The sequence below is a fragment of the Silene latifolia genome, chromosome 10 (assembly GCF_048544455.1).
Source record: "Silene latifolia isolate original U9 population chromosome 10, ASM4854445v1, whole genome shotgun sequence".
NCBI lineage: Eukaryota > Viridiplantae > Streptophyta > Magnoliopsida > Caryophyllales > Caryophyllaceae > Silene > Silene latifolia.
The window spans coordinates 126113298-126127309 of record NC_133535.1 but is presented as its reverse complement, the minus strand read 5'-3'; the positions used below and the strand labels follow the sequence as shown (position 1 = coordinate 126127309).

Sequence of the window (14012 nt, the reverse complement as noted above, 5' to 3'; positions counted from 1 at the left end):
AACAGGAGCACCGTGTTGGAGAAGCTCGCTGCCCAGAGGTCCACAGAAGTCAAGGTCAACGAAAAGACTCTTCTCAATCGAGGGAGGATTGGGACCGGGTCTATGATGAACTCCAGAGGCTCTGGGACAATGGTCGGGTGAAGAGGGCAGGGGGCAGTCTGAAGAGACCACAGGAGGAAGCAGAGGAGAACAGGTGGGATTCTTTTGAGGTCGGAAAGGTCGGGGAGGTGAGCCGGGGCCATACAACCGTGGCTCAGGCGGGTGTCTATCCGACAGATGTTCAGACAGGAAGGGGGTGGAGAGGACGGGTTGAGAAGGATGGCTCGGATTAGGGGAACGCTTACTTGAGGCGAGACGAGGCGAAGATCGAATGTGAGGGTTTCTTTGTTGAGAGGGAGTTCCGGGAAGGTTAATAGTGGGGGTTGGAAGAAGGCCTCGGGAGTCACAGATGGTAGGAAGACCACCACGTGAGTTGGCCGGGTCAAGTCCTGGTCGGAGGGAGGCTGGTGAAACAGGGGCAGAGGGCGCCTGTAGGAGGAGGGGATGGTTGTGAGGGATAGGATCATGTCTTTTTGGAGGGGCATTTTTTGAAGTATGGTTATTTTTATGGTTTTTGTCTGGTGAGTTTTTTTGGTGAGGTAAGGTTATTGTAGTATAGGATAAAGGGGAGGAGGGAGTAATAAAGGGGAAAAAGGAAGGAGATAGGTGAAGTGTGTCAGAGGGAAAAACAAAGGGTGAGGGAATAAAAGAAGAAAGGAGGGCAGTGAAGGAAGGCTTAAAAGAGGGAAGGACACTGACAATTGATGTGTTAAGGCAACTGGGAGGTAAAGTAGGTGGGGTCGCATCAAGCTTTTTATAAGGGACCATAGTCCAAGGGATTTCCTTAGAATTCACAAAAGAAGGAGGGTTAACAGGGGATGACAAAGTACCAGGGTCTAGAATGGTGATAGTTGACTTCTTTTTTGTGGTTTTGAATTCAGTGGTGGGGACTTTTTCCAGGCACAAACCAGTACATTGGCTTTGGCACCTAACACAAAAGGGGGAAGCATCACTCAACTTGATTTCTTGACGGAAAGACCCAATCCAAATGCAATCCGGGAGCGGCTTGGATTGGTCTAAATGTACAGAGATGCGGGCAAACCGAGCATTGTTCCTGATTAAACCATTAGAGTCGTGTTTAATGAAGCCTCCCAGGGAGTTTCCAATAGCACGAAGGACATCTAGCCTGTGGTATTCAAGCGGTAGCTCTGGTAAGATGATCCAAGTTGGGACCGAGATAATTCTTGCCTGGGATGCTTGGAAATTGGGGGTCCAGGATTGGACATGCAAGTATTGGCCATGGATGAACCACGGGCCATTAGCCTTAATATTCTCAAGATCGCCACTCTTATCAATTGAGCAGGCGTAATAACCTTTCCCTAAGCCAATAAGCCGGAGAGGATGGTTGATCTTCCAAAGAGAGCGAAGGGAGGAGGAAAGATGGTTTGAATCAAAGGATTTCCCAGTGAGTTTCACAATGAGGGATTTTTCCCATTTCGATCTGATAGATAAAAGGACATTTGGGGGGAGGTTGATGGAGGGCGCGGAAATCGGAGCCTCACCAGGTGGAGAAGGGTGGGTTTTGTTAGGTGAGGGAATCAGGTTTTCAAGGAGGGAGTTGGTAAGGGCGGCACGATAGGAGGTGGGCGGCGTTGTGGATGGGGTAGGAATAGGGGTGGGTGGCGAAGGACCAGATTGCGAAGGCGGGCCAGAAGGACTCCCAGAGGTCGGAGGGAGAGGGGCATGGTGACGACGGGGTGGCGCAGACTGTGGTGGTTCAGGTTGACGATGGTTTGTGTTGTGAATGGGCGGTGGTTGAGAAGGTTGGTAGATTTTTTGTGGGTTGATTTTTTGTAGTTTATCCATAATCTCACTTTTTCTCTCACTTTATCTCTCTACATTATCTCTCTATTACACAATGGAGGGAGTATTTTTTTTATTTTATTACCTTATAAAAAAACAAATTTAATAAAAATTGAAGCGTCCTAACTCCAGCGTATAAATATATTACAAAGTCTCTATAACCCTAATTTTCCCCTAATTTTCACCGGCTCCTTCCAATAAAAAAAAACATGAGTAAGTACGAGTCCCACGCCGTCCTGGCATTACGTCTGCAAAACTACCTAAATGATATTTCAAAAGTGTTAGCCACCGAGAAGTCAGAGATTGAAGTGGTGGAGGCAATCGCTGGCTTCCGTTCACTTACTTGGGCAGAAGAAAAAACACTGTCTTTGAAAAAAGCAAACGAACATACCTCGAAGGAAGTTGAAGATTTAAGGAAAGTCGTTCTGAGTAAGTTCCCCAAGGAGTTACACCGACGTGTGGTAAATCCTCGTATTTTCTCGTGTTTTTCTTTTCTACTCCTATTAGTCCTTGAATTTTATTAATAGGAATTATTTTGCTATAGGCTCGAAAAATTTGTTCACAATCCACTTCTACTAAGCTGAATGGGCTTCTAAGCTGTGTGGAGGCTATAGAATTTTCTGCCAAGGTCATCCAAGATTCTGCTTTGCTGGTCAACCAAGCAGTAAATGAAGTCTGTGATTCTGTTAACAATGCTGTACTCATCCTCAGGGTTGCTGGCGATACTGGGGTTGCTGAGGATATTACAAGTGTTGATCAGTATCATTAAAAACGGTCTTAGTTCGAATATAATTATACTCCCTCCGTATGTAGTTAATTAGTTAATTCATAGACTATACATATGAGGTAGTACCTCTTACTAGTTGGAAAGCCCGTGCGATGCACGGGGCTCTTATTAGGATTATCTGTAAAAATATATTTTTAAGTAACAAAAAAAATCCAACTATGTTGAATCATTGATGAAAAAAAATTCATGATTAGTATAGTTGATTGATGAATTATTAGTGCTTTTACCGTAAAAATTTGACATTCAATAGTACTTAAAACATCAAGTGATTTAGTTATAATATGTACTTTGCTTTTTCATTGTCGCAAGCACAATTGGTTTTTAATTCAATAAAAAACGCTCTTTTTGTAAATATGGTGGAGCTCACCAAAATGAATCCTAATAACGGAGACAGTCTTTTATGAGTCTTGTAAATTATTTTAACCTACAACAACTACGTAAAACTGAATGATGTTACGTAAAACAACAATTATCATAATTATATATAGTGTGTTCAAATAAAATGTTAGATTTCTTAAACATATTTTACCTTGATTATATATATTTACAATTAAGAGTATTTGCTTCTTATTCACTTCTCCAATTCATTGATTATATAACCAGTTGTATATGTTGTACAATGTAGAATCTGAGCTTTGTGATAAAGTATCTGAGCTTCATGTTAAATAATATGAGCTTTATTAGAAAGTATTGAACTCATCCATTTACACATTAAAAACATGAACTTTGAATTGACTCAGAAAAAATACATATAAACTCGGGTTCTTATGCCTGGTTGTACAATGCTTATGGTACAACTGGATGTATAATCCTATTTGTATAATTTCTCGCAACATCAAATCCAAACTGAATTCCAATAGAATTATTATTCTCTAAACAACAATAAAAAATATTTGTGATTCTATTGCATAGAATGCACGGGGAAACATCATTTATTAGTTTTATGAAATCATTTAAAATCGTTGAGTTACCAAATAAGTATTTTATGGTTAGACTAATGTATTGACGACTCTGCAAAAGAAATACATAGGATCATTGGGAAGAGGACGTACATTTAGTGTGAATTTCCTAAAAGATAATGAATTTTGATCCCAAAGTCTAACGGGACTAAAATACTCTACCAAGTCTCGAATAATAGGGAAAAAAAGACTAAAAGCAAAGATGTCATATGGGCGAGGGGACGGGACGAATGTAGGTTTTCTCATACCCATATTAGTTAGAAAAATTACATGCCCTTATTTGTCACAAGTAAAAAATTTCAAAACCATAGATCAACTTGTGTAAATCTTAAAATAGTTCGTTCCATAAAAATGTTATATTCTCGCTTATTCTATAGTTTTCAAATATTTCTGATATTTTGTTTACCCATGTCTAGCTAACACCCATGGTTGACGTGATTTAAAATTCAGTTTGATTCTGAAACTTTATTTATATTCGCTGTATCCAAGACAAAATAGATATAATTGGATAATTGTGATAGATTTTCCTTTTGATCAATTTTTTTTTTTTGTTATTGTAGAGTTAATAATTTTTTAATATGGAATGCTATTTACTTTGAACCAATTGCTTATTTATTCTATTTCTCATGATTATGAGATATACGTACTTTGTGTTACAATGTCTCATTGCTAATATTTATTCTGAACCAATAGCTATTTATTTTATTAATCAAGTTTATAAAATTAAAAATGGAACATAAGATTAACTCCTAACAATAGGTTCAAAAGTAAGTAAACATGGACCCAAAAAATATCAAAAAGAAATTAATTTAATATTATGAAGGTTAAGAGATCATGGAATTAAAAATCTCATATTTAGGCCTGTTTCGAAAAAATAAACTTAAATTTATCTAACCAAAATTTCATTTATGTTTTTTGTTGTAAGTATTTGGTGGATAAATTATTTACCAAAATAAGCGAAGCATGTGAGTAATAAGTTACCTGTTTTTTTTTTTTTTTTAAATACTTCAATTTATAATATTAAATATGAAGTACTTACTATGTCCTTTTATGCCATATTATCAAAAAAACTTATCTTTCGGTTAGTTTAAAATCTTTCGGTTAGTTTAAAAAGCAGTTTTTATTTAGTCAGTTAACTGATCGGTTCCGAATTTCCAGTTATCTTCTAAGCTCATTTTTTAGGTTTCATTTAATTTTTATAATGAAATCTGAGATATAGTATATGAATAATGTGTATGACATTAATATACAATATAATTAGTTACATAGTGTATTTTTGAGTATGTAGCACCTACTATTTCGTAATGGTTAGATTACTTAGATATATGCGGGTGGTTTATATGAAATTTTGTAGTAGATGAAATTAGGTGATACTACTAATGCGTGAGTCTACAATCCATCGTCAATTCATCATATAAATAACACTGTGAGTTTTCCATTGTTACACAAAAGCTTTGAGTTGTTTAAACCCCCAAATTATACTTCAGTTCGGTTTCATTCCTCCATCTAATGATCTCCACATTCTTATACAAAGTAAATTAGTTAAACAAAAATAGTAACATATATAGATTAGTGAAATGTTTTATGTATTGATAACTTGAATGTATATAGAGGCATTTATGTTTATGATTTCTATACACACACTCCAATGATTATTTAGAGATTACATTTTGATGAAATCGTAATTTATATTTCGTGTAATCGCGTAAGATTACACTACATCATCTTAACATAACACTTTAATAAATAAATTAATCTTTTATCCACCAGCTTCTTGAATTTTCATGCGAGAATACAAACTAAAAATATATGAGACCATAAGTTGGGGAAAAAAAATACGATAACTTGAATTATTATGAATTTTTATTATCTATTTGATAATTTTAATTTACTTATATTAGGATAATTTTATTAAAATATATTTGATCTATTTATATTAGGATAATTTTATTAAAATTTGTTTTAAATACTATGAAATCTACTTTTATTAGGATAGTTTTATTTATTTAACTTTTTTCGAAATCTACTTTTGTTAGGATTTCTAAAAAAGTTGGACTCTCTAATATCGCTCGAAAAGTTTCTGCTTTATATATATGTATTGATTGATTGTTTATTTTCTGAGTTTTATTTTAAAAATTTTGAGTTCTGCTTTAGTATAAAGTTTTTGAGCACATTCATTAAAACATTACACTAAAAAAATATAATATTGCTCAAAAACTATATTTATAAATGATAATATACTCAGAAAAAATGTGTATATGCTCAAAAACTACAAGGTCTGAGGTACTACCTCAGATGCGTAATCCTTTTTCTCTTAATTAGTAGTTAATTATATTTGTAAGTAGTTAATTTTCCAAGTTACGTAAGACCATTCTACTCCCTCCGTTTCGGTCAATTATTGTCCTTTGATTTTCTCACAAATTGGTTTTGTCACAAAGTAAGACCAAGGAAAGAGGATGAGACCAATTACTAAATGACAAATAGACCAAATTGAGTGTGATGACAACAAATGACTGGGACAGAGGGAGTATTTATTATTGACCATTTATATTGTTGATCAGTATCATTAGAAATATTATTTGTGTTATTTTAATTAAAAATATTACGAGTGTGATAAGCAACCCCGTACATTCTTACACGGGTGTAAAACTAGTACTCCCTTTAATTCACCATATTCTTCCCTATTTCCTAAAACGGTTATTTAGGTTTTCTTCCCCTTTCTATTTTTGGTAACTTTTATTCTTATTTTATTCATACCTCTCTCCTATTACCACACGTCCACACCCCACCCAACTCTTTTAATCTTATTTTATTCCTTATTTTAATATTTGTGGCCCACAATTCATTATTTAACTCTTAATTATTCATCCTTCTCTCCTATCACCAAACCCCACCCAACATTTTATCAATATAATACTTCATTTCTTAATCCTTGTGCCCAAACTAAAGAGGAAGAAAATAGAAGATTGGAGGGAATATCATTTAACTTTAACATAAAAACTCCAGAGATACGGTCTCTCAATATTGAAAGACCTCTCACATGATGGGTGAAGGACCTACTGAATTTGACTAACTAAATTTTTTTTTCCCCTATTATGTCTCCCACTACGGTCTCTCATAAGACCTACGTAACTTTAATACCTTTGTGAAAGAACTTGAAAATAATCAGCATGCATAGTTTTGTGAAAGAAGTTAAAAATAATCGGCATGCATACATTTTCTCAAGAAAAACTAATCCCAGAAAAAGTACAATACTCCTTTGAACACATTAAGCGGTTAAGTATACATATTACCTTTCAAAAAATAACAGCAATGTTGTTATACACAAAACAACAGTAGAAAATCAAAGCAAGGTAAAAGAGTTCAAAGAAACCTAAAAACAAAAGGCAAAGGTTAGATGTTCGAATCCTCACCCTCAAATGTATGTCTTATGACATGAGCATATTTGGCGAAATAAGACTTGCATAATAACTAACAATCTCACTTCTCCGACTTCGTTCAAGGATCATTAATGGTGTGCGCATCAAATGCCGGGATGCCTGCGAAGTTATATTGGCAACCCCTAAGCATGGTGAATCACCATAAAATTCATAAGATTGTGTAAAGATCTTGTCACTTCCTGGTGATCCAATTAAGTTGTCTATCCCGTCCCTTGAAATAATGATATGTTCCGTTTCTCCCGGACTTTTGAACATGGTTATGACATCCTCACCACTTGTAAGAAGTCTACAATACATCGATAAATGCCCATTTACTACACATAACAACGCACCCAGATAATCCATGTAATTATCTTCAGTAAAATTAACATATGAACAAGGTGTGTAATACTCGAGGTGAGGAAACGTGTACAACATATCAGAGGCTAAATCGAAGGCGAGGATAGATGGATTTTCTTCGTCCGTCCAGTACAGTGTCTCTATAAACATCACCCTTGGTCTACTTAACTGACTATCGGTCCTCGTAGTAGAGAAATTATGAGAAAACTCGCGGTGGATTCTTTTCCATTTATTAAACCTAGTCGAGTAGATATGGACTCTAAATGTACAAAACACATCGTCATATATCCGAACAATCCTCTAGTCATCAACACTAGAAACATACCCGGCCAAATCCCCAAGTGACCGTACATTCTTTGGTAGCAAATTTGGAGATCTCAGTATTTGCGAAATTTGCGGGTTATTGGATTCCATAAAATGAAAAAACGACCAGAAGTATGTTGCATTTTGAAATGGTAAAAGTTATACAATATAGAAACGTATGGAATCAAAATAAACACTCAAAAAATAAAAAGAATGGAATTAAAGTGAACCTTTTGTTGAAATTAAATTACAGAGCTACAAGATTTTTTTTTTTGGATATTTATATTAATTAAATTACATTTTATTGAAATTCAAGTGAACAAAGGGAGTAATCTTTTGTTGAAAATTAAACTACAAAGCTAAAAATAAATTTTTTGGATATTTATATTGATTCAACTGCATTTTATTGAAAAAAATTATCAACGAAAAATTATGATATAACGAGTTAGCGTGGTAAATAGGACGACTTTGGATTAAGATTCAACCTAGCGGGTTTGGTACAGGTTTGAATTTAGATTACACCGGTGGGTTTGGTACAGGTTTGGAAATTTCTACCTGCAGTGCGCAGTGCAGCGGATACTTATACGACTATTGTTTGGTAGGTACGGGTGCAACCGTGCAAGTTAGCTTACATCCACCACCGTCCCTCGCCCAACAACATCCCTATCAATAACATAATCCATTCCATTATATTCTGTATTTAACTTGGTTTTTAATGTACCACTATGATTACCAAGGCAAATGCAACTCAGAGTGTGAGACTTGGTCAATAAAAAAATAAATCACACTTCAAGGAGTACTTGAAAAAAAGTGTTTAAACAAAAAAAAGAGTAATTAAACAATTAACCCTAATGCATCTTATATGATAACTAGCTTTTAAACCCGTGTGTACGAGGCGATCTTCAAAACTGCATTATAAATAGTATTTATATTATAATTGTAATTGTCATAATTTATACGAATAATTCTCATGGTACCCCTAAAGTGTGCAATTTTTTTACCAAATGCCCCTACTTTTCTCAAAAATTACTTCAACTACTCATATACTCATATCTCTTAGTCAAAATTTCATAAAGGCGTGGTTTTTTCTCGAATTGTAGATTTTGAAAAGACAATCATTTTGAAAAAAAAAAGTCAATTTCTGCACGTGTGGTCGGAAAAAAATCAGTCAAAATTTCTTAAACGGATAAACTTTGGGAAGTCGTAACTCTGTTTTAAGATATCAGAAAAACAGAGTGATTTCAAATAGACCGGTCAAAAATTGACTTAACTCGACAACCCTTTTGATCAAGGTCTAAACCCGTCACTATTCACTCGTAATTTAAGACAATACTCAATTGATTCACTAATTTAGAGTCAATAAAGGAAAAATTGATAATTAAACAATACCAAGTTTATGCCAAAATTTCATAAATGGTACCGGACTAAAAAAATCTTTCATAATCAGTACCAAACTATCAACCCCGACACATAACTAATACAAACTCACCTGAAAGTTGTACTTCTCAAGTCATTTTGAAGAAAAAATCATAATCTATACCCATTTTGACCCTCTCCATCGCACAATGAACCTTATTATCTAAATTACAACTTTTCTAAATGACTATGATAATCTACTTATTCCACTTGGTATGGGGGTAATTGTTTTGTTATGTCAAATGCCTCTTTACCCCACTTGTTTTGACCTGTAAAAAAATCAATGAAACGGAGGAAGTATTCAAATTATAAAAGGAATGCGAATATTTATTCAAATTAACAATATCTTATTGATTAATATATAAAAATAAATGATATTGAGAGTCAAACTATCATGTTCTTGTATTATCCGTTGTGCATTTCTTGTGTGGAGAAGTAATTAACTAAATTATGAGAAAAAAAAAAGAGAGGAATGAAAGAATGATACTCAGTATAAACCCAAAGCTAAAAGCAAATCGATTGAGTTATCGTTGTTGCACAAGTTTAGTATCTCGGTTCATATAAACCTTTTTGTAAGTCCCTTGATCATCTCGACAAACACCTTTAATTTCTCACCTTGGCCTTCATTCATTTGAATCCTCTTTGAGTCTTTGACGTTTACAATCTCCCCTTTCAATTCTCTTAAAACAAAAATAAAAAAAGACTATCGTTGATTAAAAAAAAAAACTTTATCATCGATTATTAATTTTTTTTCTACTTGGCAAAAAAAAAAAGACGACTTACCACTGACCGTTTTGATCATTCAATCATGGGAGTAATCATTGCTATACTATACATATATACACATTAGGCGCCATATCCACCATGTCTTGCTCTCTCATTGTTGTTTACGTTGCTCATTAGCATCCAGCCACTTGCATCCCATTTGGTTACTACATAGCTCTGATCTACCAATATATTACCTTGCTCATATACGCAATAATGTTATAACACTAGTTAACAAAAAGTCCAAATAACTCGTCAAGTCATATAAAAACACAAATAAATTTCCAAAGGGAATAAGCGGCGAAGGTAGGGGCTCTTAATTGTTATTTGACGTCCATGATAAAGTCTTCTAATATTTATCCCCAACTCCAAATACAGATCTACAATTCTTCATCCTACACATCAAACATATTTCATCTTCAGAATAATTAGCATTATAAATTATATAAACAATTTTTTTGAAAGTAATATAAGAATCAAAATGAAACAAAGAAGCGTAGAGTTGGAATATGAATTTAGATTTTAGAATAGGTTAGATATTCTAAATTTCTAATTGATGGGGCATATTCTGCACCCGCTGACCGAGTCAACATATTGAGCAAGGTCAAAGATATCCAAAGCAAGTCAACACCTTGGACAGCCTAGCCGACGCAGCCTGTCGGCCTGTCCCTTGGGTCTCGGCCAGGCAACTAGCCAGCCGGGACACACATCCGCGTACTCACATCCAAGACCCCTCGGCATGGAGTCAACAGGGCCCGCCGGCCTGCCATGGGTCCCTCGGCCGAGGGTAGAACAGTCTTTCCACCTGCTCTGCCACTTGGCCACTTAGCCACTACGTGACAAAAGGTGAAAGTCTATAAATACTCCTCAATCCTCATTGAGGAGAGGATCCGGAAATAATCAATTAAACATACTAATCTGGTATAAACTCCCTTATCTCTCTACAATATACTTTGTGTCAAGTAACACACAACTTAATCCCTTTTAAGTTTACTGACTTGAGCGTCGGAGTGAGTTCGCTCGGTACCAAGCCGAGCCCTCAGTTTGTTCATTGTTTCAGGAGAGGCCGAAAGGAAGAGTCAAGCAAAGTCATCATTCTACAAGCTTACGTGGTAACATAACACTGCTCCGTAATCACACCCGGAATACTAATGTTGAAAACTATGTTTAATATGGTCAGACAGAAATATGAATATAGGGTAGATTAGATATTCTCGATCTAAGCAAATAACCGATTATTACAATAATGCTAATATATTTACTTTTATGAATCATGGCTTCAATTTCGGTGACAAATCACTAATTACTGAATTTTGATTATCAATAAATTGATTATGTTAATAAATATTTTTGATATTATGAAAACTTGCATCATCCTATATATAGTGATAATCACTTCCTCCTATAATTATGCTAACTTCCTTCTATAACAAATTCGTATAATCGTATTATAGGAAATTATGTGAATTGCCTTTAGGAAGAATCAATATTCTTAAATCAATCAAAAGATATTGTTTTAAATAATTTTGATGATTCTTCAACTAGCTAATCAATGATGATTTTACATGATTGCCACATTTTTAGGTTTTGAAATATCTTTCCCATAATTAATTATGATACCATGATTATTGATTAATATAGCGAATCTGATTGATATTTATTGATTTTGTATAATAATTTATTTAAATAATTTATTTATTTTTATTTTATTATGCCGAGTCAGATTTCCATAGATGATGTGGCATACTAATAGCTGATGACACGTGTCGGCTTAATAGGCTTACGGTTGTTGCTTTAATATAATATATGATATGATGACTACGGAGTATAATTTATCATCTTTTACAATAAGACTTTTTGGTAATAACATCACGGTAAACGGTAAACGGCAAACCCGTGCAATTTACACGGGTTTAAAACCAATTTTTATTATAAGATTATAGTCAGGGTTTAATTAAAAAAATTATAATTTCATAAAGGGATTATATTTTCGAGAGATTGAATAAAATCAAACCTCGCGAATGGAATAAATTAACGAAAATAGTCGTATTGTTCAAAGATCCATTTTATTTGCCTAAAATAAATTGTATTGTACAGTCACGTCTACTCACTTTGAGTTATATCCGAGTGTCACACAACTATACGAGTGTAGATACAGCACAAATACTATTCTACAACCGGTTGTATAGTAGCATTATACAACCACCTCAAAATTGTTGAGCTCCTACACAAAGATGTTGAGCTATTTTACAAGTTATTGAGTTATTTTACGAAGTTATCGAGCTTAATAATTATTCTGTTAAGCTCAATAACTTTGTATCATAACTCAATAATTTTGTTAGTAGAGCTCGATAACTTTATGACAAAACTCATCTACATTAAATGGGTTGTACATACAACTAGTTGTATAATACATTAACCGTTGATACAGAGTACGAAGTATATAACATAATAAGATACAACGATGAACGACCACATCCACCGACCACCAGTACATACAACATACAATGCTGCCTTGCAAATATACAAAGTTATCAAACTTGAGACTACAGTAAACTATAATAACAGCTGGCAAAAAAAAAAAGTAAACTATAATAACATAATGTACGTACTGTCTTCTGTCTCTATGCCTCGGACAGCTCCTCAACTGGGAAAGGCGAAACAAGGCTTGGAACATATTGTACAATATTAAGACCCTCATCCTCCTTCATAAGCATCGAGTATCCCATTGGTTTTGTAACTGTGTCAACCAACCAAAGTTCTCTACTCGGGGAATCCCAAAAGTTGTCATCACTAACTGGAGCTGTTACAAAACACTTACCACTCTTCGTAAACCCGATTATTTCAGAGGACAAGTTGATCAAGCACAACTCCTTAGGCAGACAAATAGATTTCATTGTTGTAGGAGATTCCTGTATGTGCATGAACGGGTTTTGTGTATAACCATTAATTATGCTCAAACATCCTCCCATGACTCCTAAAATGTCGAGGCCGTCTATGTTGAACTTATTGGTTATTTCAAACGTCTCTAGTCCCAAATCAAAGCTAACAACGACGAGACGGCTGCCAAAATCAATTCTGAGAAAAGCAATCATATAAAGTTTTTCGTTAACTAGCACTGCTCCTCCTTCAGGAATGACCATATCATGATCAAAATCAATTTTTCTCCATTTTTTTTCCTTTAGAGAGAAGATATGAACAATATTACCTTTTTCATTTTCACGAGGCATATAAACAATTAGCACATATTTATAGTCATCAACAGATGATGCATACCCAAATCCACGAACTACAATAGACAATCCTGAAAAGTCAATACCATTCAAATACCCATCCGACTCATATTTGTGCATTTTGTGGGTAGCCGGGTTCCATATTATGAAGTAGTTATCATGAGTGAGGGTTAAGCAAATCAACCCATTGCAGCACCCTATGAGTCGAAAAGAATTTTCCTCAACGCCAAAGGCAGCGTCTAGTTTAACTAAATTATTCTGAAAATTACCAGAAATTTGATCATCATCACACGAGGAAAGGTAGAAATTGTTACCACATTTGATTAACAAGGTGTCAACGGGAGCAGAAGGGTGAGAAAACGGAGATTTGATAAGGTGAGCGTTGGCAAAATTGGAAGAAGACAGAGTAGAGTACCATTGTTTTGAAACCGACTTAAATCGAATAATTGATTTAATGGGCAATCGTGTAAGTATTTCTTGAATAATCAGATCATCGAAGAAGCAGCTTTGTTGCTTCTTGTTATCACTATTTGGCTGTTTGTCTCCCATTTTCTCCGACTCTTCAAAGAATTGCTTGGTTTTAAATTTGTAGAGGCTGATAAAAAGTCGTCTGATTAATACTACTCATTCATCCATTATTTTGAAGTTTTCATCGTCATTTATTTATGCCATGACCTTTTCAGAGTCGAAAGGTCAAAGTTAAGGTAAATACTTCAAAACGAATTAAACCGATAATATTAATAACCCTTTTGAAATAAATACCGAGCAAAGATGCTCTTAGATAATCCTGGACATGCTATAAAAAAATGGGTAATGATAAATATAATCCATTGGATTGTACTCCCTCCATTTTTTAATATATGTCGTT

The 14012-nt window shown here is 34.5% G+C and overlaps 1 protein-coding gene across 1 annotated transcript; it reads right to left on the bottom strand.

Annotated features, from left to right (window-relative positions):
• Nucleotides 1-12535: 12535 nt before the first annotated feature.
• On the bottom strand, nt 12536-13693 carry LOC141608180 (F-box/kelch-repeat protein At3g23880-like). Its single transcript, XM_074427542.1, has one exon. The coding sequence runs from the start codon at nt 13691-13693 to the stop codon at nt 12536-12538; it is 1158 nt and encodes a 385-aa protein (XP_074283643.1).
• Nucleotides 13694-14012: the final 319 nt, after the last annotated feature.